The sequence below is a fragment of the Orycteropus afer genome, unplaced genomic scaffold, assembly GCF_000298275.1.
Source record: "Orycteropus afer afer isolate SDZICR_OR568_19922 unplaced genomic scaffold, OryAfe1.0 scaffold00079, whole genome shotgun sequence".
NCBI lineage: Eukaryota > Metazoa > Chordata > Mammalia > Tubulidentata > Orycteropodidae > Orycteropus > Orycteropus afer.
Window position 1 is genome coordinate 8,437,023 of NW_006921666.1, and position 24,938 is coordinate 8,461,960.

Here is a 24,938-nt window from a genome sequence, read left to right on the forward strand (position 1 = left end):
TGGGTTATGGAAGTCCTTGCAAAGTGTGCCTTAACTAACCAGAAGGCTGGTGAATCAACCCCACCAGCCACTCTTCGGAAGGAAGATGGGGCAATCTACTTCCGTAGTGATACTGCCTCGAAAACCCAAGGAGGGGTCGCTATGAGTCGGGGTCGACTCGACGGCACATAACAACAACAACAACAACAAACTTATCTTAGAAAGTCAATGAAAAAGACGACCCTAAACGAGATGGATTGACAGTAGCAGCAATAATGGGCTCAAACGTGACAATGATTGTGAGGATGGCGTAGGACCAGTCAGTGTTTTGTTCTGTTGTACACAGGGTCACTATGAGTCAGAACCAACTCGAGGGCACCTAACCACACCTAAAAATTTGTCTTCTCTGTATTTCTAAGAAATGCAACCATGCCCTAGCATTTTCGTCTCTGGTTAAGTATCTGTACTATTCAGGGGTTATAGATTTTGCTTATAACCTCTTTCAGTTTGCCCTTTTAATTCTCTCCGTAAATAGCATATCTTGTCCTACCCCAGACCCTTGTCATTTTAGGTACATCCTCTGAGTTATCTGTCAGGTTCCACGGTTTCTTGTACCCTTCTCGATGGCATCCCACTTTAAGATGATTGGCCATTTGGGGCCACATCAGGACCGTGTGCACCAGCATTTTCAGAGAACCATATTTAATGACTCAGGTTCTCTTTCTGCGTTTGAGAGCTCAGAGCTCTTGCTTTTGTGGACAGTTTCCTGAAAAATTCATTATCTTGTACTTTCCCACGTGAGTATCATTTACTTCCTGTCTACTTAGCCTTGTGCTCTTAAACTTGAAAGACCTTCCTACGGTCTGGCTTCTCTACCTCGTTTCTTTCCTGGAAAGTTCCTATCTCCTCAAACAAAGAACTTTCTCAGTAGACACCCTGTCCTTCAACCTTATCACAAAAATTGTTAAATACGCCTGGCCTTCATACCAATCCCTAGGACCCTGATGTTTATAACTTTCTCTATTGATTCAATAAATAATTAACATCTGCTTTGTCTCTGGTGTCGTCGTGCCTAAAGCATTTGACTGCTAACCAGAAGGCTGGCGGTTCAAACTCACCAGCCACTCCTCGGAAGGAAGACTGGGCAATTTACTCCCGTAGTGTTACTACCTTAGAAACCCAAGGAGGCGTCACTATGAGTCGGATCCGACTTGATGGCAGTGAGTTTGGTTTTTTTTTTTTTTGAGTTGTGAAGGCCCTAGGCAAATTACTATCATCCTATCCTCCAAATTTTAGTTTTGTTTTCAATCCAATATGAAATTTGTTCAAACTTTTCAAACTGACTTTTACTAACATACCTATTACCTTCCTCAAAGAATGCTAGTACATAAATAGAATCTCTAAAATTGAAAATGGCCTAAAGGTCTAATGCAACCTTCCAGCCAGTACAAAATTCCCTTAACATTTCTAAAGGTTATTACCCAACTTGTTAGGCATGTCGTGTTCAGACAGTTCCTTCCATTTGGGACTGATTGATGCTAAGAAGTTTCTCCCTATATCTAGTTGCAACCTACCTGTCTTCCCACTGGTCTGAGGTTCAGTTATTTGAAGAAAACTCTTCCCAAGTCCTTGAGGGCTTTTCTTTAACATGCAGCATGGCTTCCAGACCCTTTACCAGAAAAATATAGGGTGCTGGAATCACTCATAATACTCTAAATACTGTTCCCTATGATTTAAGAGGCTGTTCCTCTAGAAGCCATGATTTTTCCCCCTGAGGTACACTAAAGCCTCCTCTGGCTTGGTGAAATTTCTAAGTCGTTATCACCAGAGCTCATCTGAAGCTGTTCTCATAAACAGTGGTCCTATTTGCGAAGTAGGTGGATTGTGCAGTAGTCCCATTTGGTCATCCTGTATACTTTCAGAACTCTTGGGTGAATGCATTCTAACTCCAGAAATTTACCTCTCTATATAGTTCATCTTGATAAAACATCTGGTGAATTAACCAACTTACCCATTTTAAGAACAATTTGTTCATCTCTTTTCTGCCCCTTAGTTTACCCTTTGGGCCTCTTATTAAGGGTCTTCCAGATTCTAGTATTGCTGGTTAGTGTCCTCTCTGTAAATGTGTTTCCCTATTTAAAATACTTAGCACATGGCCTGGCATATAGTGAATGCTATATGTTATTACATGAAGGACATCCTCTGTGGGTTATGGAAGTCCTTGCAAAGTGTGCCTTAAAATTCCTGTTTTGATTGATTTCTAGCTTGCATACTTTTGGGTATTTATTTTTTGTGAAAAGTGACCTTTTCCTTACAGTGACCTTCCTGGATTCTGCCAGTAGTCACACGGTTTCTCACAGCAGCTGCTATCTTTTATTCCAGGCACTTTTTTTTTTTTTTTTTTTTTTCCTGAGACTCCAGGAAGATGTGTGATATTTTCACCTTTTACTGTTGTATCTTATGAATTTTCTACATTTACCTGAAAAACTCCCCTTTAGTAGCAAGACTTCTCATGACCTCAAAAATTATTTCCAAGGACAGCTTAGCTTGGTTCAAAAGCAGACTGTTTCATTTTCAAATTAAGACTTTTGGATGGTTAAGTTTATGCAGAGGCCTAAAAAATCTCTTCCACAAGTATCTCTGGCACTGTGAAGTGAGCTCTTTAGAAACCCACAGCAAGACCCTGCCTCCTGGGGTCTGCCACCAACATCAACAAATGCTGCTGTTAATCACATTGTCCCTTTTGAGCTGGTTCCTGAGGTCTTCAAACCTGTGCTATTAAGTTATTTATTGTAATACTGAAGAGACAATGGTATTCCAGAGAGGAACCATAAATGAAATTGAAATCCAATGCTGTGATGAGGAATTAATAAGATTTAGCTTTCTTTTCAGCAAGCCCAGTACGCACATAACAAAGTTAAAGCAATTTATATTTGCATTTTAACATTAATTTTAAAATTGCTATTTTATTGCTATTAACTGAGTATTTCTAATTCTTAACACCTATCAAAACACAATTACATAAATCTTTTCTTCAGAAAGGATTGTTAACAAGTGAAAATAAGTAACACAGCACCTTGATTTAGTAATAAAAAGCTCTTCTCAACCAAATAGTAATAGTCTACCTTCGGGCTTTTTCTTGGCTTTGTTGATATTCTCCTTTCAAAGCAAGCTGTCACTCATTATTTGGGCTCTACAGGCTCTATAAGCAGAGGAGAAAAAGACTGGAAAGTTAAACATAAAGTAAATTTATTAAATTAAATATTGAAAATGTTCATGATAGTATGCTTCTTTTTTCATCAAAATCATCTCCAGAAGAAGAGAGTTCAATTGCTTGCAAAGGCCATAATCTGTTCCTGGAGAAAAAGGAAACAAAGTGAGTGGTCCTCAGACACTAAACTGACACCTCAACACAGCTGCAAGATCCAGAAAAGGGCAGGAGGAGAAAAGTCATTCAAATGAAATCCCCCAAAGTCCCACAGGAAGTATTCTCCCCTCAAGAGTTCCTATACTGTTTTAGCTTAAAAAAAAAAAAAGTTTTAAATGTCTTTAAACGGGAATTTCTCAGGAGAGTAGTTGGCTGAGCAGCAAAAGGAGTTTAAGCATCTTTATCTTGAAAAGTCCCTATTCCCTGTTTTTAAGTCCTTCCTATATATAAAGCCACTGCTTAGACCTAGGCCCTGTCAGCAAGCCCAGCAAGTTCTTTTTTGCTCATAACTACTAGAGAGGATACACAGATAAAGATGGTAATTCTACAGCCATCTAGAATTTAGAGAAATTAAGAGTTGTTTGCAAAATCTTTCCTCAGTGAGCAAGCAAGAAATCTAGGACAACCATAAGATACTCCTTACTTTGAGTGGAGATATTGCATTTGTGGCCTGCAAGCCCCACGTCCTCAGCAGCACAACTGGAGCGGCACTGGTGGAGTAGAGCCTTTTGAGTAAGTCAGTAGCAGCCAGAAGAGCAGTGTTGTGACGCTGTCTGTCTGTTTCATAACCTGTGAGGTGGCTCATGCAGCCTAGAAAGAGGAAAAATTAAATCCTTACTCTATTAAAATAAAGTTTTCTCCCCTCTCCTGGAAAGCTAGGTATGTTTTATGTCCACCCCAGTTACTGAGTGAGCCTAACTCTGACCTCTGGATACTTCTCTAAGGTCCCTGGATCCTTACCTAAGTCTTTCCCGTTGAAGGCTGCAGTACTGAGGTGATGGGCCAAGCTGGAGATATCCCCAAAGCCCATGTTGACACCTTGTCCTGCAAGGGGATGGACTCTGTGGGCTGCATCCCTAAGAATAAAGCAGAGTTCAGGTGGTTTCCAGCGGCACAGAGGGAGCCGCCCTGCTCTGTGATGATCTTACCCAATGAGTGCCAGCCGAGGCCGGACGTACTCCACAGCATGTCCCAGCCCAAGAGGAAACAGTACCCGGCTTTTGGCATCCACCCTGGCTACACTTGGGGGCAGCTGGCGAGCTGAGACCTTACTGGGTTTCAGAAGGGCAACTGCATGCTGCAACATAGTACTGGCCGAGTCGATGAACTCCGTGTGGTTAGCATCACTCCACTGAGCAGCAACAGCCATAAAAAAAAGGTAAAATTTGATTAGTAGGAAATTAAAATTTCAATAAAACCCATTTTTATAACCAAAACCACCTAACAGACCTAAATGGAATAAGATTGCAAATCACAAGCCTCAAAAGAATACAATATACACCTGCCATCACTCCCCCAGTGTGCTTATGCTCAAGCTAAACGGCTCATGAGCTGGCCCCTGGCTACCTCTGAGCTTTATCTTTCACTAGTCCCCTCTGGTAGTGTAGTGCCTAAGGCACTTGACTGCTAATCAGAAGGCTGGTGGTTCAAACCCACCAGCCACTCCTCAGAAGGAAGATGAGGCAATCTACTTCTGTAGTGATACTGCCTCGGAAACCCAAGGAGGGGTCGCCATGAGTCAGGTCCGATTCGATGGCAAATAACAACAATAGTCCCTACCCTCAGTAAGTACATGCCAGCTACAATACAGCTCCACACGTGACTGTCCTTTTGCCCCTGGGACTCCCCTCTGCTCCACCCACTTATTTCACCAAGGTAACACCTCTGAGCATCCAGATAGTCTCTCTCTTTGGAAACTTCCCCACAATCCTCTGCTTACACAGCATCCTATATATACTTGTCATTGTGCTAAAATTGTGTACACATCTTTCTCTGTCATTTGACTAGGAGCTTCCTGGAAGCAGGGACTGTGTCTCATTTGTCTGTCTCCACAGCCTGCTATACAGAAAGCACTTATAACTGTTGATGGATGAATGCACTACAGAGGTCCAGGGCCTGTGCCAGGAATACAAGCTAAATGACCTAGAAAGGGGCAACATTCACTGTGGAGGTTAGAATCCACTTCAGTATGTTCAGTTCCTTTTATTCTTGTTGCTAGTACACAGCACAGGAGCTTAAGTTCTTCACTGTGAACTGGGCATGAAATCATTAGTGAAGTAGCAGAGCAGTTAAAAGTGCAGGCTCTTGGGCCAGCATGATTTTAAAGGCTAGCATCGCCACTAGCTTTATGACGTCAGGCAACATCCTAATCTCTCTAGTAAGGGTAAGAACAGTACCCACCTCAAAGGTTTACAGGATTACATAAATATATTCACATAAAACTCTAACAGAACCAATAAGCACTCAATGATAAATGTTACTGCTTATTAATGATTTTATATAAATATATATATGGGGTATTTAGGCCAAAAAAAATGACCAAAAAACTTGGCACCCATATTACTTGATAGCTGTCTACTCCAGAACAACTTTTCTCATTTATTGAGCACCTACAATGTTCTAGGTATGTTCCAGGCATTTTACATCAATTCTCACATTTTAAATGTCTATTAACTCCTGAGAAGCTGGTGATGTTAGTCCCATTTTTCAGGAGATGAACAGGTAGCACCAGTAGTGGAACCCATGTCTCTCCAAAGCTTATTCTTAAATTCCCTGCTGCAATGTGCTCAGCCATTCCCTGGGAACACTTCCAATGGATCAGGTTCCAAAGGCTCAGGTATTTGGGACCTAGTAGATCTGTGCTCAAAATTTTTAAAGTATTACAGCTTCAAATACAAAAAGACCAATGCTAACCATGGCCTGGACAGCTCTGTGTCAATCAGCTTAACAGCAGCCCACAACCCTAAAAAAACCAGACTAGTTATTAATTTCAATTCTGCATTTTCCTGAATGCTCTTCTCCATGTAAACCAGATCAAGTGTTATAGTTACAAAGGGTTAGCTGTTTGGGTATGCCTTTTTTCTTACTCAAAACCACCTTTCTATACCCCTGCAACACAGCATCAGCTGCACAAGGAGACACTCACAAAGGCAGAGTTAATGGCATCCACAAACTGTTCTTCACCCATGCTGACCAGCTCTGCTGCATGTTCATGGGATGTAGACCAAACAAGGGAACTCAAGGTGTCTGAGAGCTGTGTCAAAATAAGAGCATCAACAGTAAGTGCTAAAGTTCTGTCCTCGAGAGCTCTCACGCAAGAAGGGCAAACAAAGCCAGCCTGGGCATACTCCCTTGAAACCAGAAACAGGCAGGGAGAAGGGGAAGTCCTAACAGAGGAAAGCTGGACTGAAAGCTAGCCAGAGGGCCTCTTACCGGGAGCAGAGCAATGGGCCCAGAGGGAAGAAATCTCTGCCACGCTACATTATTTTCTGTGGCCTATGAGGGAGAGGAGACAAGAACTTTGTGAGACGTGCCTATTAAGCATGAGTAGGGTCCCCCGACGGGCTCAGGACCTTACCTCTGATAAGTGCAGAGTGGCCACAACAGCAGACTGGTCATAGTTCCAGCTGACGGTCTGGATTCTAGCAGCCTGCCGCACCCCCGAGTTGTGGCCATCCGCACCAATCTGCATGGAGGTAAGAGCCTGCTAAGCCTTATAACCTCTTCATAGATGAAATCATTCCGGAAGTCTGTCTCTGCCTCCTAAGGGTGTCTCTAATGCCAACTACTGGCAAGCCCATTTGTGGCAGGCAACTTTTTTTATCATGCCTGCCACATCCACAGCCTCTAGTGGGGTAGCCCTACACAGGGACCCCAGAGTCAGGTAACAGAGCCAGAGTGAATATTTAACCCGAGAGACGCCAGCTATAATTTAAGTTCAGGCAGAGTCTCTTGATATTCGAACTAGAAAGCAATAAGGAAAGTTTCAGTCCAGGGCAGGCCCTGGAGCAGAACAATCCTGATGTAAAGTTAGAAATGGCTGCCATACAAAAGGAAAGCTTACAACTCTGAGACGAAAGAACTAGACGATGTCTGGCTACCAATGATGACTGCTCTGAAAGGGATCACAATAGAAGGTTCTCAATAGAGTGGCAGAAAAATGTGGAACAAAACTCAAAGTAAGAAAAAAAGACCAGGCTTATTGGTCTGATGGAAAATGGTGAAATCCCTGAGACCATGACCCTCAGACACCCTTCAAGCCGGGAACTGAACTCACCCCCACGGCTCAACTTTCAGCCAAACAACAGGCCTAGAAGGTAAACAACACCAAGGAGGGATGCACTTAGAACTATCAACAGTATGAGATGAAAAGGGAAGCATCTGCCCAGGGATAAGTTCAGAAGGCAGGAAACCAAAAAACCAAACTTACTGCCATTGAGTCGACTGTCACTCATAGCAACCCCTCCTTGGGTTTCCAAGGCAGTATCACTATGGAAGTAGATTGCCCAACTTTCCTTCCAAGGAGTGGCTGGTGGGTTTGAACCGCCAGTCTTCTGATTAGCAGTCAAATGCCTTAGGCACTACACCATCAGAGCTCCCAGAAGGCAGGAAGAATAGGAAAAGATGGATGAAGGGAAATGGTAAGCACAGGGGGGGAGTAGGAAGAGTGCTGTTACACTCGGGGATTATAATCAATGCCACAAAACAAAATGTAATGGCAAACCAATTTGTTCTGTAAATTTTTATCTAAATCAGAATAAAAATAAAAAGGGAAGCTGGTGAGTAGAGAGAGATGGGAGATTGACAGAGTACAGGGACCACTTTGACTTCTGAGAGGGGAAAAGAACAGTTCAATTCCCAACACTCTGGGTCCTGTCTCTATGAGGTCTCATTATCTTTTACTTCCTGACCTAAGATGGTCCATGAGATTGCTTCCTATACAGAATTTACAACAAGGCCATCTTAACTTGAGCTGGCTTAAATGGATACTGGTCACCATAACCAAAAGCCTTGCCTAAAATTAACCTACAAACTATAGTTTAGACCTAAATATACAGGCCCTAGAGTCTAGGGTAAGATTTGGACATGTAAGACCCCTAGCAAAAAAAATAAGAATCTTCTACTACCAACAATTTGGTCTGGAGGGTGCTGCCATCACCTAGGGTAATTTGAACCCAAGGGCTGGAATCCACCATGGGAAACGGGTAAGGCCAAGAATAGCCAACTGCTTTGGTCCTGTAGAGAACTGTCACGCGGTCTGCAGAGGTCAGGAGAGAAACAACAAAACGTTAGAAAGGTGGCCCACACAGGCCTTGGGACAAGTCCTAACTAAGCCTGAAGCAAGGTTCCAGGACTGCTGTTTCTTGTCATTAACTCTCAAATAAGAAAAGTCAAATCTACAAATAATTCATGTTATCAGTGCTATGGTCTGAGAGCTGATGAATGGCAGAACCACAGATGAATTGGTATCAAAAGAAAAAACATAAGCTCTTACTGAATCATCAGCCGCACCAGGCACTTTCTTCCCATCTTCAGGCCCCTGCTCCTCTATTTCATGCTATGCCTAAATGTACCCCGTGTGCTTTCAGAGTAGCTAGTGTGGAGCTCCACAGGCCCAAACAAGCTTGTGAGTTCAAAAGATCTTTCTTCCTGGGTGGAAAGGCTGAATGAATTATGAGGTATGTCTATGCAGGGGGGAGTATGCAAACAAACAAACAAAAGATATTTCTTCCCACTGGAAGTCACTTTCTTTTTCTGGTCATAAGAGTAATATCTTTACTGTGAAAGCACAGATAATAAAGGTTGAAAGGAGAAAACAGAAATCACCCATAATCACTCAGAGACAACCAGTGAAAACTTAGGATGTACAGAGTTCCAGACATTTCTATATGTGTATATGCACGCTCATGTACACTCCTACACTCCCCCACACCCAAGTGAGATCATGAGACACATACTGTTTTTCACCAACACATTATGAGGTATCTTCCTAAGCGATTAAATAATAGATCTGTTGTTGTTGTTGTTATGTGCTGTTGAGTTGGACCCAACTCACAGCGACCCCTCGTTGGGTTTCCAAGGCAGTATCACTACGGAAATAGATTGCCCAACCTTCCTTCCGAGGAGTGGCTGGTGGGTTTGAACCGCCAGCCTTCTGGTTAGCAGTCAAGTGCCTTAGCTGCATGTTGAACAAAAACTCAAAATCATAAAAAAGATCAGGCTTACTGGTCTGTCAAAGACTGGTGAATCCCACAAGACTACGGCCCCTAGTCACCCTTCAGACCTGGAATTGAACTCACTCCTGTGGCTTCCAGCCAAACAACAGGCAGGCATATAAGGGGAACATTCCTTACAACAATCAACCATGGGAGACCGGAAGGGCAGCATTTGCACAGGGAGCAGGAATGCATAGGAAAGGACATAAGGAAAAGGTAACCACAGAGAGGAAGTGGGAAGAGAGCTATTACATTATGGGGATTGCAGTTTATGTCATGAAACAAAATGTGTAAGAACTGCTGTATGTAAAATGAATTTGCTCCGTAAACGTCCATCCAAATCACAATATAAATAAATAAATATAAATAAACACACAAACAAAATCTTAGGAAAAAAAAAGTTGCACGGCTCATGACATGGGTGGACTACTATGCCATATCAAAAAACAGTTCGGCTGCTTCCAACTTTTCCTCTACAACAGCCCTGGGATATTTGAAAATCATGTATCTGAGAAGGAACTTACATCCAGAATATGTAAACAACTATTATACCCCCAAAATAAAAAAAAATAATAATCTAATAAAAACATCAGGCAAAAGATCTGAATAGACATTTCTTCAAAGAAGATATACAAATGACCAATAAGGACCTGAAAAGATGCTCAACATTATTAGTCATCAAGAAAAGCAAATAAAAACCATAATGATGTCCCTTCATACCTGCTGGGTCAGCTATAATCAAAGTCAGATAACAAACGCTCCCGAGAGCATAGAGGAACTGGAACCCTCTTTCACTGCTAGTGTGGCCACTGCAGAAAAAATAGTGTAGCAGTTTCTCAAATGGCAAACATAGCATTATTACATGACCCAGAAATTTCCCTCTGAAGTATCTACCCAGTAGAAATGAAAACATATGTCCACACAAACACTTGTATATGAATTTTTATAGCATTATGCACAAGCCTCAAAAAGTGGACACAACCCAAATGTCCATCAACCAATGAAGATATAAACAAAATGTGGTATACCCACACAGTGAAATACTATCCAGCAATAAAAAAGGATGAGGAACTGATTCATGACACAATATGGATGAATCTCGAGAACATTTTGCTCAGTGAGAAAAGTCAGAAGATATATCATATGATTCTGTTTAAATGAATATCCAGAAAAGGCAAATCTATAGAGACAAAAAGTCAATCAGTGATTGCCAGGGGCTTGGAATGGGAAATGACTAAACGGGCAGGAGGTTTCGTTTGAGGTGATGGAAATGTTCTAAAATTATACTGTGGTGATGGTTGCACAACTCTGTTAATATACCAAAATCACTGAATTATACACTTAAAGTGGGTGAATTCTATGATATGTAAATTATACTGCAATAAAGTTGTAAAAATAAAATTTTAAAAAGGATAACCCTGAGATAATCATCAGAGGACTTCCTTATGGTGAATATTCAGTATCTGCAAGTCCTAGAAAAATTCTAGGGCGTTCGCATTTATTTTGATCCCACAGAGAGTAAAAGGAAGATGGGAGAGATAGGACCTCACCAGACACGGCCTCCAGCTGCTTAGTGAGAGCATACATGATGACATCATTCTCTACGATGTACCCCATGTCATCTAAATTATCCTTGTCAAACATTATCAGTGCCTCTGAGCAGGCGTCCCACACCTGGAAGCACAAAGGGAAAGTCTCCATTAGAACCCAAGAAAAAAGAGATGCTACTCCAATCAGGAACTGAGTACTGCTTTCCCAAGAGACAGAAGCAGAAAGTCACAATCTGTCAGCCCCTCTGGCAAGAGATACAAGAGAAGAAAATTCTGGGAATTCTTCCCCCTCTTCCTTTGACTAAATGTGAACATTGTTCCAACATTCACAGAAAACCCAGTGGATGTGGACTCCATTATCTCAACACAAGATAGACCAAGATACCTCACCAAAAGCAATAAGGATAAAGAAGGCACCTGCATCCGCCGGAAGGCTCTGTGTCTCATGTTGCAGATGTGGTCCCAGGCACCAAAACCTACAAAAGAAAAAGATCTTTAGACCAGAACAACTCACAGAGACCCATGTCCCTTCTGGGCTCCTGTTTGTCCCTCAATCCTGTTAAATGTAAAGGTTGTTTTCACTGCTCTCCAAACAGGAAAACACTGTCCACTTTTATCCTGATTAATGGTAGGAGCTCAATTCCTCTGTTCCTCAGATACAGGTTGAAAATCATGAACAAAAGACCCAACTTTCAAAAGACACAACTTTCATAAACAAAAGGTCAAATCATATATATATTAAAAAAAAAAAAGCTGTACATTTTCCCATTGTGGTTATCATTCAGGACACTCACATTTTACATTCAAGTCTATTCTGATTTTGCTGTGTCAGCTATGACTGAACTGATCCAAACCAGTTCAAAGCCCTGGAGAAACCAAAGTCTCCAACCAAACATTCTAATTGGAGAAAAAAACAAAAAAACCAAACCCACTGCCATGGAGACGGTTCCAACTCTTAGCAACCCCTTCTTGGGTTTCCAAGGCGGTATCTTTACGGAAGCAGATTGCCCAGTCTTCCTTCCGAGGAGTTAGCAGTCAAATGCCTCAGGCACTATAATGTCAGGTAGTTAAGTGTTATGAAGAAAAATAAAGCAGGATAAGAAGCTAGAGAGTGATAGAAACGTTTTTATTGTAGGTAGAGTCGTTTTAGACAGTATGGTGTAAGGGGGTAACATTTGGGCATGACCTAAAGATAATCTGTTAACTGGTTCCATGTATATACATCCATCTGCATCCCCAAAGCGTTTAGCATGTAGGCTGCCTAGCTTCCTAATGGGCTCTCTGACTCTGGGAATGAAGAACATGCTGCTATTAAAAGTGAATGGTCATGGTTCACAGTTTCAGTTCCACCAATTCAGAGGACCCAGTATCACAAATGAAGTCTCTGTGATGTACTCACACGGCCCAAGAATGTCTTCCCCTGATTGAGAATTGCAACATTAATAATTTCAGGGGAGGCAGTGCAAAGAATTCCTTAATATGGCCCTTTTAGTCATAGTCTTTGTATCTCCCACCAAAGGACTGGGTGGGACTATGAAAATCCAAGGGGATTGGACAGCTGGCTAATAACGTAAATAAGGTACGTGGCACTCTTGTGGGGGTGCGACCATGCACATAAGGTATCTGGAACATGTGGGAGTTAAGTTGTGTGTCAACTTGGCTGGACCTGGTTTTGAGTGGCTGGGCAGCTGGATGTAGTTATTCCCCAAGATGAGACTGGTATCAACTCCACGGTGGAATCCACTGGAGCAGCTGAGTGGCTGCCTTGGGGATGGGGTCTGCTTCTAGTGTAAAAGAAGACAGCTTTGGGAAAGGTCTCTAAGGTTTTTGACACGCTTGGACCCTGCAGACAGCCGAGTCTTCATTCAGCAGCCTGCCATGTTGTCTGCCCATCTTAGGATTGTTCCTAGAGTTGAATCAGTGTGTAATAATCTTAGGACTGGGCCAATGACTTGTCAACCTTGGGCTCGTTAGCCACAGCAGCCAGCAGCTGCCTGAGTGAAGAGAGACCTCTAGCTCCAGTGGGCTGGGAACAAGAGGCAGAGCTGAAACCCAAGGTCAAGAGGCTTTAACCCAGCCCTTAGAGCTGGCACTCGGAATTCGGACTTCTAGCCTCCAAAACAGTACGAGAATAAATCCCTGTTTGTTAAAGCCAACCTCCCATCTGTGGTATTTTCTGTCAGACAGGCACTAGGTAACCAAAACAGAACCCTAACATGAGGATCAGTCAGTGTTGCCATCCTGCCAGGCTTAAAATGAGCCTTCCCAGAGGTGGGGGGGATGCTCTCACTACCATCAAGAAAGAAGAGCCAGGAGTGGAGTATCTCCTTTGGACCAGAGATCCTTGCACTGAACCCCCTTAATCTAGAACACAGAGAGGAAGCTATAGCACTTTGCTGAGCAGCAGTAGCCGAGAAACAGTGGCAGCAGACCTGGCAGCAGACAGTATGGTGGGCTTCCTGACCCCTAGAGCGGAGGCTTGCCAGCGGAGTGGGGTGCCTCTGGGCATTTATTGGCAGAACTACAAGAGCTTTGTAATACTGGGCCAAGAAGGGCAGAGATCAAGGGGCTGCAGGGCTGAGAGGCTGAGGACCACAGAGAGGTGTGCCTGTGGCCACTGCTGAGAAGAGGCTGTCTGGATCAAGAAGTATATCCTGAGTCATTTCTGATCCTGAATTGTATGTAACCTGTTACTTCCCTAATAAACCTCATAATTGTGAGTATTGTCTGTGAGTTCTGTGTGGCCACTAGAACAAATTATTGAACCCAGAAGAGAAGCAGTGAGTCCCACGGGAGGGACAGTGGGTGTCAGAACTGGTAAAAAGGTTGGAGGGTGGTAACCTGTCTGACCCCTGCCTCACAGGAACCCATCTTGTACTGCTGATGCTTCTGGTGATTCTCTTGTGAAGTTAAAGGTCAGATGACACCACTGCCACACCCTTTTCCTGTTCAACCAAAGCCCCACTCCCATCTCCACTCCCCACGCACCAGATACTCTGAGCCCCACCCTATGAATCCACTGAAAACCCACAGGAGAAAGGAGGCTGGTTCCAAGAAAGTAGATCTTTACTCACTACTGAGAAGGGTTGCAGAGCCAGGGGAAATGGAGCTGACCCTGTTGCTGTAAGATTCTGGCAATTTCTCCAATACTTTCTTTGGACCTGCTTCTAGCAACAGAATTTTTTTGTCACGAAAGTGAGTATCATATCCTAAAATCAAACAAAAGAAGCAACATATCATATCATTCTAGGAAAATTAAGTGTATTCCCGTTCCCATTTTCAAGAGAAGTAACAGGTTGAACTAATTCCTTAGCCCTTGGGTACACATTCTTTACAGGGAAAATTAAGAGTAAACACCACGTAGAGTCCTAAGCAGCAGCAGATACCACCATTTCAGCCGTAATGGACACTGCCATTTCAGCCATGCACACCACCCCTAACCCCAGCTGCCAGGCTTCTCCAGGCACAGTCCTACATAGGCCATGTGCAAAGAAGCAAATAGTGGCAAAATTCTTAACAAATGGAATGCCCTAGAAAGGAAGAAGGAAGACTAGCATTTAGACCCCAGATATTCCAACCATCGGAGCAATCAGCAAACGTTACAAATGCTATATAACAGAAAAATGAAGTAAACACTGCAGCCTTAGGATCAAATTAAGGATAAAGAATGAGAGTTTGGAAAACAAAAGGAGACCAAGAAGTACATTCATTGTGTCCATAAAACCTCTGTAGAGGGAAAGAAAGTGGCCAGGGCCTCTGTTACAAGATGACGACTGCAGCACAGGGAAAGCTACAGGAAAAAGAGCGGCAAAGGGTATGAGCTTCAGCTGCCAAGAAAATGAGAAAGACACAAGACTACCAGACAAAGAAAGATTACAGGTTTTATTCACGAATGACACAGAAGAAAACTCTGTATTTATATAACCTAAATGAGAAGAAAGGCACGATGACAACATACGACACAGAAGTGTGAAACGCAAAGTGGACTCCAGTCCAACAGGCAGTGAGAGGCACTGAACCCACCGGCGGGCAGCAGGCGCCATCTTCCCGTGCAGCAGCCCCTCACTGGTAATCCCCTGCAGTGAAGGGGGCGGGGGAGTGGACCTCGCTCTGCCCACAGACACCTAGTTTCCAGTCCATTATACCATCACTAGGAGTCAGAACCAACTCGATGGCAGTGGGTTTTTGTTTTTAATGCCCACTCGCCACCCCATCCCTACAGATCTTTCTCATTCAAACTTCCCCTCCCCTCTCCACACCCATCCTCCCCCAGGAGACTTCAGTTTGTCCCTCTGGGGACACTGAGCTCCAGTTCATTCGGCCCTTTGGTAGTTATTTACAAATCTTTTTCCATCTCTACATTCTGTATTTCTTGGGGGAAAGGAACCATTTCTTTTTCTACAGCTAAAATCCTCAGCAGTAAATGCAGTATCTCTCCGATTCAGAATACACAACAGCTGTGAGGCGACAGAGGCCAGGAAATGAACAGGAAGGAATCAGATTTCCAAACACGTTATAAAACAGAGCCAGGTTAAATATACCACCCTTTATTTTTCATCTATTTAATACATAACATTAAAAAAAAAAAAACCCTACAGAAAAAAATACTAGCAGATTACAGATGTTTCAAGCCTGAAACATAAAGTGGGTTTGAAGAGAAAAATCAAGGAAACACAGTTGACTTATGGGGAAATATTAGGGGACTACTGGAAATTTTTCACTTTTAAAGCAATGTCTAAAATCAGAGGATGTGCAAATAAAAAAGTCAGTAGTATATTATTCAGCAATAAAAAGAAATGAGCTAAGAAGCCACGAAAAGACATGAGGAACTTTAAGTGCATACGCTAAGGGAAAGAATCCAGTCAGAAAAAGCTACCGCATTCTGTATGATTCCAAGTCTATGCCATTTTGGAAAAGGCGAAACTGTACCTCACTGCCGATCGATCTCGACTCACAGCAACCTTATAGGAGAGGGGAGAACTGCTTCCATAGGTTTCCAAGGCTGTCAGTCATGTTTATGGAAGTTGACCGCCACTATCTTCCTGCTACAGGGCAGCAGGTGGGTTCAAACCCCCAGCCTTTGAGTTAGCAGCTGAGCACTTTTAACCACTGCACCACCAGGGCTCAGGGCTTCTTTCTTGTTAGGTGCCTCGAGTCAGCTCTGACTCACAGTGACTTTATGTACAACAAAAGGAACACACTGCCCAGTCTGTGCCATCTTCACAATTCCTGCTATGCTTAAACACATCCTGGCAGCCACTGTGTAAAGGGCTCCTTTAGTGACCTCTCATTTGTTACGGCTGAAGACTCAAATTCTGTTCATGGAAGTCACTGTACAATTGTTGAAAGCAAAAGATCTGGAGTCTGGTGGCCTGGGCGCAAATTCTGACTCTGCTACTGCCTGGCTCGGAGACTTTGGTCCTTAACACTGCTAAGCAAGCTTCCCCCTAATACAGATGGGAAAACGGGAGCTCTGGTGGCGTAGTGCTTAAAGCATAAGACTGCTAACTAAAAAGCTGGCGGTTCAAACCCACCAGCCACTCTTCGGAAGGAAGGTTGGACAATCTATTTCTGTAGTGACACTGCCTCAGAAATCCAAGGAGGGGTCACTATGAGTCAGGAACTACTCGACAGCAGTGAGTTTGTTTTTTTTTTTAATATCGACCTTACAAAGCAGTAGAGCAATTTAAATTATACAGGTAACAGCCAGTCTTTACTTCGCAGCCTACACAAAATGTAACTCTAAGTAGATCACAGACTTAATGTAAGAGTGAGAACTCATAAAAGAGTAAATTTTCATGACCTGGGGTTAGGCAATGGTTTTAGATACTACCCCAAAAGCACAAGCAATAAAAGTCTGACAGACTGGACTTCATCAACATTAAAAACTTTCGTGCTTTAAGGAATACCACCAAGACAGTAAAGACAGTCCACAAAACGGGAGAAAATATTTGCAAATCACATGGCTGATAAGGGACTTATGTCCAGAATATATAAAGAACTCTTACAACTCAATCATAAAAAGACAAATAACCTAATTTAAAACTGGGCAAAGGATCTGAGTTGAGGTTTCCCTAAGGAGGATACACAAATGGCCAATAAGCACATGAAAGGATGCTGTCATCACTGTTGTTATGTGCCGTCACTAGTCATCCCAAAACCAAACCCACTGACATCGAATCTATTCCAACTCATAGCGACCCTTCAGAATAGAGTAGAACCGCCCCACAGGGTTTCCAAGAATCAGACCACCTCATCTTTCTCCCACTAAGTGGCTGGTGGGTTTGAACCATCAATGTTTTGGTTAGCACCCAAATGCTTTAACCACTACACCACCAGAGCTCCTTCATTAGTCCTTGTTGTTGTTGTTGTTGTTATGTGCCGTCGAGTCAGCCCCGACTCATAGCGACCCCTCCTTGGGTTTCCGAGGCAGTATCACTACGGAAGTAGGATCGCCCAACCTTCCTTCCGAGGAGTGGCTGGTGGGTTTGAACCGCCAGCCATCTGGTTAGCAGGCAAGTGTCTTAGCCACTATGCTACCAGAGCTCATTAGTCCTTGGGGAAATACAAATCAAAACCACCATGAGACACACTGCACATTCACTAGGATAGCTAAAATTAAAAGAAAGATAATCATAACACTGTAATATACTAAGTGTTGGTGAAGATGCAAAGAAACTGGAGTCCTCATATAGGAATGTAAAATGGTGCAGTCACTTTGGAAAATAGTATTCAAAATGTCAAACACACACTGTTACTACAGACCACTCCTAAATAATACAGCTGAGAGAAATGACAAACTATGTTCACACAACAAACATGACTAGTCACAGCAGCATTACTCCTAATAGCCAACAGCAGACACAACTCTAAATGGCTGATGAATAAACAAACTGTGGTATCCATACCACATACCACCACCACCCACTGCCTTTGAGTTGATTCTGACTCATAGCACCTGGTAGGACAGAGTAGAATCACCCAAGGGTTTCCAAGGCTGTAAATTTTTACAGAAGCAGACTGCCGTATCTTTCTCCAGCAGAGTGGCTGGTGAATTCGAATTGCCAACCTTTCAATTAGGTGCCTGGGGCTTAACCCCTGCACCACCCAGGTATTATTCTGCCAAAAAAAAGAATTAATTATCGATACACATTTTGCCATGAATGATCCTTGAAAACATTATACTAAGTGCAGAAGCCTATCACCAAAGGTCACATATTGTATGATCCCACTCACATGAAATGCCTAGAAGAGGCAAATGCAGAGACAGAAAGTAGATTATTATGGTTATCAGGGGCTAAGGGGAATGGGGAAAACGGAGTGAGAGCTAATGGTCACGGTTTTTGGGGGGAGACTATGAAAATGATCTAAAAATTATTGTGGTTATGGTTGCCCAATTATGAATGTACTAAAAACCATTACAGTGGACAATTTAAACGGGTGAATTTCATCGTAGTAAATTAACTTCAGTGAAGTCAGTCAGTCTTTTTTTTTTTTTTTTTTAACGTAGAGCAAGCAATGCTTGATGCCTGACAACTGTGCCCATAATTAAGCACCCTTCACTAGACCTGTTGTCCCACGCGCTGGAATAACCTCTAAGGGCCCCTTTGACCGCTTCTGACCCTGAGGGACCCAAGGTGCTTCCTAGGGTGCCTCTAAGCAAAGGCTGGACCAAGAGATCCCAGATCCCAACACTCAGGGCAAAAACTGACGGGGTTCCCACGGTCTTCATACTGCTCCTCCCGCCACGGTACCCGCCTGGAGATGCGCTTACCCAAGGCACAGGCCATGGCGGCGCCCACCAGGCCTCCGCCCGACACAACTACATCGTACACGGTGTCTCCTGCGGCGCCAGACCACTTTCGGCCGGAGACCAGCGGGCCTCTGCGAGCAGCTGCAGACGCAGCTCCCCACCGGCTAGCAGCCACCCGTACCGCCATGGTTTTACTCGATGCTCTGAGCACCCCCTCACTGGCCCGCCTCCTGTAGAACTTCCGGAGCAGAGCCATTCTAGCGGCTGTCTCCGAACCGGAAATAAAACTCGTGAAGGAACTAGACCAATCAGAAAACGAATCTTGCCTTCTTGGGCGGGATTATTTCTAAACTGGTCTCACAGAGACATCTGACTGTCCCAAGTAGGGTATGGAACAGAGACTGCCTGACACTGGAAGCTGGTTTGTTATTGCTGGGTTACATGGAGTTGCCTCAAAATCACAGCGGCCCTGTGTACAACACTGCCGGGTCCTGCGTCATCCTCTGAATCACTGTTGTGTTTGAGCCATCGTTACAGCCACTGTTAATCCATCTTGTTGAGTCCCTTCCTCTTTTTTCGCTACCAAGCTGATGTCCTTCTTCAAGTACTTGTCCTTACTGAAAACATGCCCAAAGTGTGTGAGACAAAGTCTCGCCATCCTTGCTATTAAGGAGCGTCTTCCAAGACAGATTTCTCGGTCCTGGCAGTCCATGGTATATTCCACATTCTCCACCGACACCGTAATTCAAATGCATCGGTTCTTTGGTCTTCTTTATTCATTGTCTAGCTTTTGCATCCATATTAGGTGACTGAAAATACCATGGTTGGGTCAGGCGACCCTAGTTCTCAAAATGTTTGCTTTTTATATTTTAAAAAGGTCTTTTTGCATCATGTTCGCATCCACCAATCAGAGGCAAAAGCTAGAAAGGGGACGGACCCTGACTGAGTTGCTAGCGTCGCCACCGCCGCTGTCACTGCTGACGCCGCCGCAGTCACTAGCCTCTGCCCGGCTGAGAAGATGACCGTGGGGAGGCCTGCGGGAGACCCCCGCGGCTCGGAGTGCAGCAGTCAGGTGAGGAGGGAAAGACAAGGGGAAGGAAGGACTGCGCTCCAGAAAGGAATCCCTAAGAGAGGACACTGTTTGACGTTGCCCTGGGAGACAGTCAAGGGCGTGGCACGGAGGGATGTGGGATTAAAATAGGTAGCGTGGTGCCTAAGGCATTTGACTGCTAACCAGAAGGCTGGCGGTTCAAACCTACCAGCCACTCCTGGGAAGGAAGATTGGGCAATCTTACTTCCGTAGTGATACCACCTCGGAAACCCAAGAAGGGGTCACTATAAGTCTGACCCCACTCGATGGCAGTGAGTTCGGTTTGGTTTTGATAGGGACCAGGAAAAGGGGTCTGACTCTGGAACAGTTTGAGACTTATACCAGACTATTCATAGAACTGGGAGCTCTGGTAGCCTAGTGTCTAAGGCACTTGACTGCTAACCACCAGTCACTCGGAAGGAAGGTTGGACAACCTACTTCCGTAGTGATACTGCCTCGGAAATCCAAGGAGGACTCCTGTGAGTCGGTCCGACTCGACAGCACATAACAACAACAATTCATAGAACTGTAACAAAGAGCATTCGGTTTTCACTTACCCCTCTCAACTACCCCCCCTGTGACCAATAGTGTAGTTGTTGTCCCCATTATGTAAATGAGAAAACTGAGGCACACAGAGATTAAGAAATTTCCCCAAAATCCATAGACACAGAAAGTAGACTGGTGGTTGGTTGCTCAGGGCTGGGGAGTGAGGGTTAGTGGGAACTGGGAGTGACTGCTGAAGAGTATGGGTTTCTTGCTGGGAGTGATGAAAATGTTCAAAAATTGTTTGTGGTGATGCTTGCACAAGTCTGTAAATATACTAAAAACCATCGAATTGTACCGTTCTGATGGGTGAATTATATGACTCCTATGGTATGTGAATGATACCTCAATAAATTATTTTAAAAAAAGGAAAGAAACCTGTCCAAAGTCATGTGCTGTTTAGCAAAGTAGAGCACATACATACCTCTGACTCAGTCACCTTGTTCTTTCCAGTCTTACACCTGGACCCTAGAGAACCTAGTAAAACCTTCACCTTGTATCACCTGGAAGACTCACTGCTCTGCTCCCCACTGCTGTGCCTGCTACGGCCCCTCACAGCCCCATCCTGGCCCCTGCCAGCATCTCATGCTGTTCTGCAACCATTACTGGCCCTCTTTCTAGCTCTCCAGGAGCCAAGTTTGTTCCTGTCTTGGGACCCTGCCTCAAGGCCTTTGTGCTTGATGATTTTGAGCCCAGAACCTTCTTACCCCAGATCTTAGTAAGGCTGGTTTCTTCTCATCACTCACTTGTCAATCCAAAATTATTCTACAGTGAGAAAATAAAAATCAGTCCATGCCTGAGAGAGTAGAACTCAGACTGTAACAGACACAGATAAGGCCAACAGCAAAAGCAACGGTAAACAGTTACTTCCAGGGTCACACCTTAACTGCAAAATGGCTAACACCCCCTTCTGAATGATTATGCTTATTTACCCAGCCCCACTTTGTTTTCCCCACCTTTTGAATTGTTGTTGTTGTTGTTTGCCGTCGAGTCGCCCCGACTCATAGCGACCCCTCCTTGGGTTTCCGAGGCAGTATCACTACGGAAGTAGGATTGCCCAACCTTCCTTCCGAGGAGTGGCTGGTGGGTTTGAACCGCCAGCCTTCTGGTTAGCAGTCAAGTGCCTTAGCCACTATGCTGCCAGAGCTCCTCTTAGCTCAAATGCCCACTTCCTAAACTCTCCCAACTTCCTGACAGCAATGAACCAATCAGTCAACAAGTGAAAGTTGATCCCTGCTTCCCCTAACCCTCCTCAGCATCATTCAGCACAAGTCAAGCCTACAAAAAGCTCGTCCACAGCCCTCTTACTGAAGGCCCCCCTTCCATTCCCATCATATGCAGTGACAAATTAATAAGCCTAACTTTGATTACAGGTGCATTCCTAGTGGGCTTTATCTGATGGGCTTTATCAATGGAAGACCTCTCCATAGTCACTCCATCACTCTCTATAACCTCGCAGTGTTTTAGTTTTCACTGAATTTATCATCAGTTTGTTTATTACCTGTCTCACCTCACTAGAATGTAAGCTTCATGAGAGGAGGGACTTTGTTTGTCTTGCTCTCACCCAAATGCCTAGTACATATTAAAAAAAAAAAAAAAAAAACATTGCCATCAGGTCAGTTGCAACTCATAGCGACCCCCATTGGGTTTCCAAGGTGGTAAATCCTTGCAGAAGTCGATTGCCTTATCTTCCTCCCATTGAGTGGCTGGTGGGTTTGAACTGCCAACCTTCTGATTAGCAGTCATGCCTTAGGCACTGCACTACTAGAGCTCCTCTTTAGTGTACAATGTGTACATTGTTGTTGTTGTTATGTGACCCCTCCTTGGGTTTCCGAGGTGGTATCACTACAGAAGTAGATTGCCCAACCTTCCTTCCGAGGAGTGGCTGGTGGGTTTGAACCTCCAGCCTTCTGGTTAGCAGTCAAGTGCCTTAGACACTATGCTACCAGAGCTCCCTTAGTACACATTAGGCACTCCATAGATAGTTTCTGAATTAATGAGTGACTAAAAGCTAGGACATTCCTCTTTCAGCTAGACTATGCTATCTCTCCTGTTCATCATCCACTCCTAGTGACAGAGTGGAAATTAGCTAGAAAATAAGCAGAAGTGTGGGCAGGAAGCAGGAAAAAAGGATGGGCAACAAGCAGGTAAAACCCACGTAAGACAGGCCCAGAGTGTGGCCAAGGTCATAGGTAGGGTTTCAGGGGTGCAGGGGGCAGAATGGGTGGTGCAGAATAGGTACTCTAAATGCTTACTGTACCGCATGGAGTAGGGCACTAACTTTAGCTCTTGGCTTCTCTCCTGCTTTCCAACCAAGAACACCCGCCCTGCCCCTAATATCAGGTTGTGAAATTTCTTGAGAGCAAGGGACACATCTTTCTTTTCTTTGTTCTGCCCTGGTCCTAAATATCCACATAAATGAATTTGAAGTTGTAGTTTGACCCAGAGTGTATTTCTGTTTCATTTTAGGTATTTCCTCCCAAATCCTCCTCAGACACAGAAGGAGAAGCAGAGCCGTCTGGGGACGCCCTGGTCTTGCCCAGGGCAGCCAGACTCGATGAGTTCCTCCGCCCAGAGGAGGAGGCGGATTCTACTTCCGACTCAACTGAGAGCTTTTACGAGAGCCTAGAGGTACTAACACAAAAAGGCAGGTGGTGCCTGTTGGAATCCCTTTATCAGTCAGACCCAGACAGTGATGGAAACCTCTCTGAAGATGATGAGAACCTGGAGAGTTTCTTTCAAGACAAGGGCAGAGGGAAGCCGCCGGTCCGGTACCCTCCATCTCTGAGGTAAGACAGTGGTGAATAGCTGCCCCACTCCACAGCTCCGGGCAAGTCATGTCATGTGTCTGGGCCTCAGCTCCTTCCTCTGCACAGCCAAGGTCACTTCCACTTACCACTTAGCCAGGCTCCAACTCGGGATCTGCTCTCTGTCCCACCAAGAGGTCCAGCTCCTACTCAGGAATCCTTAACACTTTGAGTGGCCCTTAGTCCTCTGAATGAAGCTCTGCAATCGATGAAAGGAATGCCTTTCCCAAACACACTACTTTCCCAAGAATAAAAACTATGGTACTAGCTGCCATTTATTGTCCATTTACCTTGGCAAGCACAGCTCTGTGCATGTATACATGTATCATTTAATATTTATTTTCTCCCCCCAGTGGCCCTGTAAGGGGATATTAGTTTTGTCATTCTACCAATGAGTCAGTGGAGACTTTCTCAAAGTCACACAGCTGGTAATTGCTGCAAACAAGATTTGAACCCAAGTCAGCCTGACTCTAGAGCCCTACTTTGCACCATTGCATTGTTCTGCCTCTCGTATGAAAATATGAGGGTGCAAAGTGGCAATTTGTAGAGCGATTCTATGAAGAGATTTCCATTAGAACTGTTGGATGGCCTGTGGGAAGGGGGAGGCCTGGTTGGGAAAGGCACAGGCAGAGAGCCCTCGGGGCTGTGATGTTAGGCTAAGAAGCCAGCTGGGACCTGCTGGGAAGGGAGGACTGGGGAGGAGACGGGAGGAGCATCATGGCTGCCCTGGCCTCCACGCACAGATCAGCTTTTTCCTCCCAGGTGTGGCTCCACAAGGCGCTGCAGCTCCTTGAGCAACCTTCCCTTGGACAGTCCCCGGGCTCAGCCCAGCCTGTCCGCTGTCTTCCGGCCCTCCTCCCAGCACAGAAGCCTCGGCTCCTGGGCCTCGTCCATCACAGTCCCCCAGCCATTCCACATGACTCTTCGAGAGGCCCGGAAGAAGGCCCAGAGGCTGGCCTCGCCCTCCTCCTTTGAGCATGAGAGGCAGCAGGCCCAGAGGCAGGGCCAGGAGGAAGCCGAGTGCCACCGCCAGTTCCAGGCACAGCCTGTACCCGCACACGTCTACCTGCCCCTGTACCAGGAGATCATGGAACGCAGTGAGGCCCGCAGGCAGGCAAGGATCCAGAAAAGGCGGGAACTGCTCCTGTCTTCCCTGAAGCCCTTCAGCTTCCTGGAGAAGGAGGAGCAAAGAAAGGAAGCTCGACAGAGGGACTTGGCTGCCACAGTTCAGGCCAAGGTCCCCAAGCAGAAAGCCACCAGGAAGATCCCCAAGTCTATTCTGGAGCCAGCCCTCGGGGACAAACTGCAGGGTACACACATCCTTGCCACCTGGCCACCTCTGGCCTAGGTGTACTGAGAGGCACTGTGGGGATTCATTGGGGTTCAGGGGTCGGACTGGTTTAGAGATGAGCTGCACAAGAGAACCCACTAGAGGCCGCACTGGACAGCTCAGTGCAGGCCACGGGGGTAGGTTTTGGTCTATGATGTAGTCAGGGAACCACGTAAGGAGTAGAGAGTAAGTGGTCTTACAGGTGGCACCCCAAGATTCATCCTGTTTGCCTCTCAGTCACCCAGCCCAGTGAATATGAAGGCTTCTCTACAGCTCTGGTGGCGTAGTGCCTAAGGCATTTGACTGCTAACCAGAAGGCTGGTGGTTCAAACCTACCAGCTCCTCCTCAGAAGGAAGATTGGGCAATCTACTTCTGTAGAGATACCACCTTGGAAACCCAAGGAGGGGTCACTATGAGTCAAACAGACTTGATGGCAGTGAGTTTATATATATGTGTGTGTGT

At 44.8% G+C, this 24,938-nt stretch overlaps 2 protein-coding genes across 2 annotated transcripts in view; one reads left to right on the forward strand and one right to left on the reverse strand.

The window, feature by feature from the left end:
- Window positions 1–3,305: 3,305 nt before the first annotated feature.
- Window positions 3,306–18,892, reverse strand: COQ6 (coenzyme Q6, monooxygenase). The gene is made up of 12 exons (XM_007941423.2): window positions 18,727–18,892; window positions 14,027–14,161; window positions 11,370–11,428; window positions 10,953–11,076; window positions 8,314–8,444; window positions 6,765–6,872; window positions 6,620–6,682; window positions 6,333–6,440; window positions 4,336–4,538; window positions 4,148–4,263; window positions 3,831–3,997; window positions 3,306–3,335 (listed from the first exon to the last, which is right to left on the reverse strand). Exons 1-12 carry the CDS (start codon window positions 18,890–18,892, stop codon window positions 3,306–3,308), a joined length of 1,410 nt encoding a protein of 469 aa, XP_007939614.1.
- Window positions 18,893–19,723: 831 nt separating this feature from the next.
- FAM161B (FAM161 centrosomal protein B) overlaps window positions 19,724–24,938 on the forward strand; it is a 15,941-nt gene continuing 10,726 nt past the window's right edge. Inside the window, exons 1-3 of the mRNA XM_042781019.1 lie at window positions 19,724–19,777; window positions 22,808–23,127; window positions 23,908–24,455. Coding sequence (XP_042636953.1) covers window positions 19,724–19,777; window positions 22,808–23,127; window positions 23,908–24,455 — 922 coding nt within the window. The remainder of the gene's footprint in view (window positions 19,778–22,807; window positions 23,128–23,907; window positions 24,456–24,938) is intronic.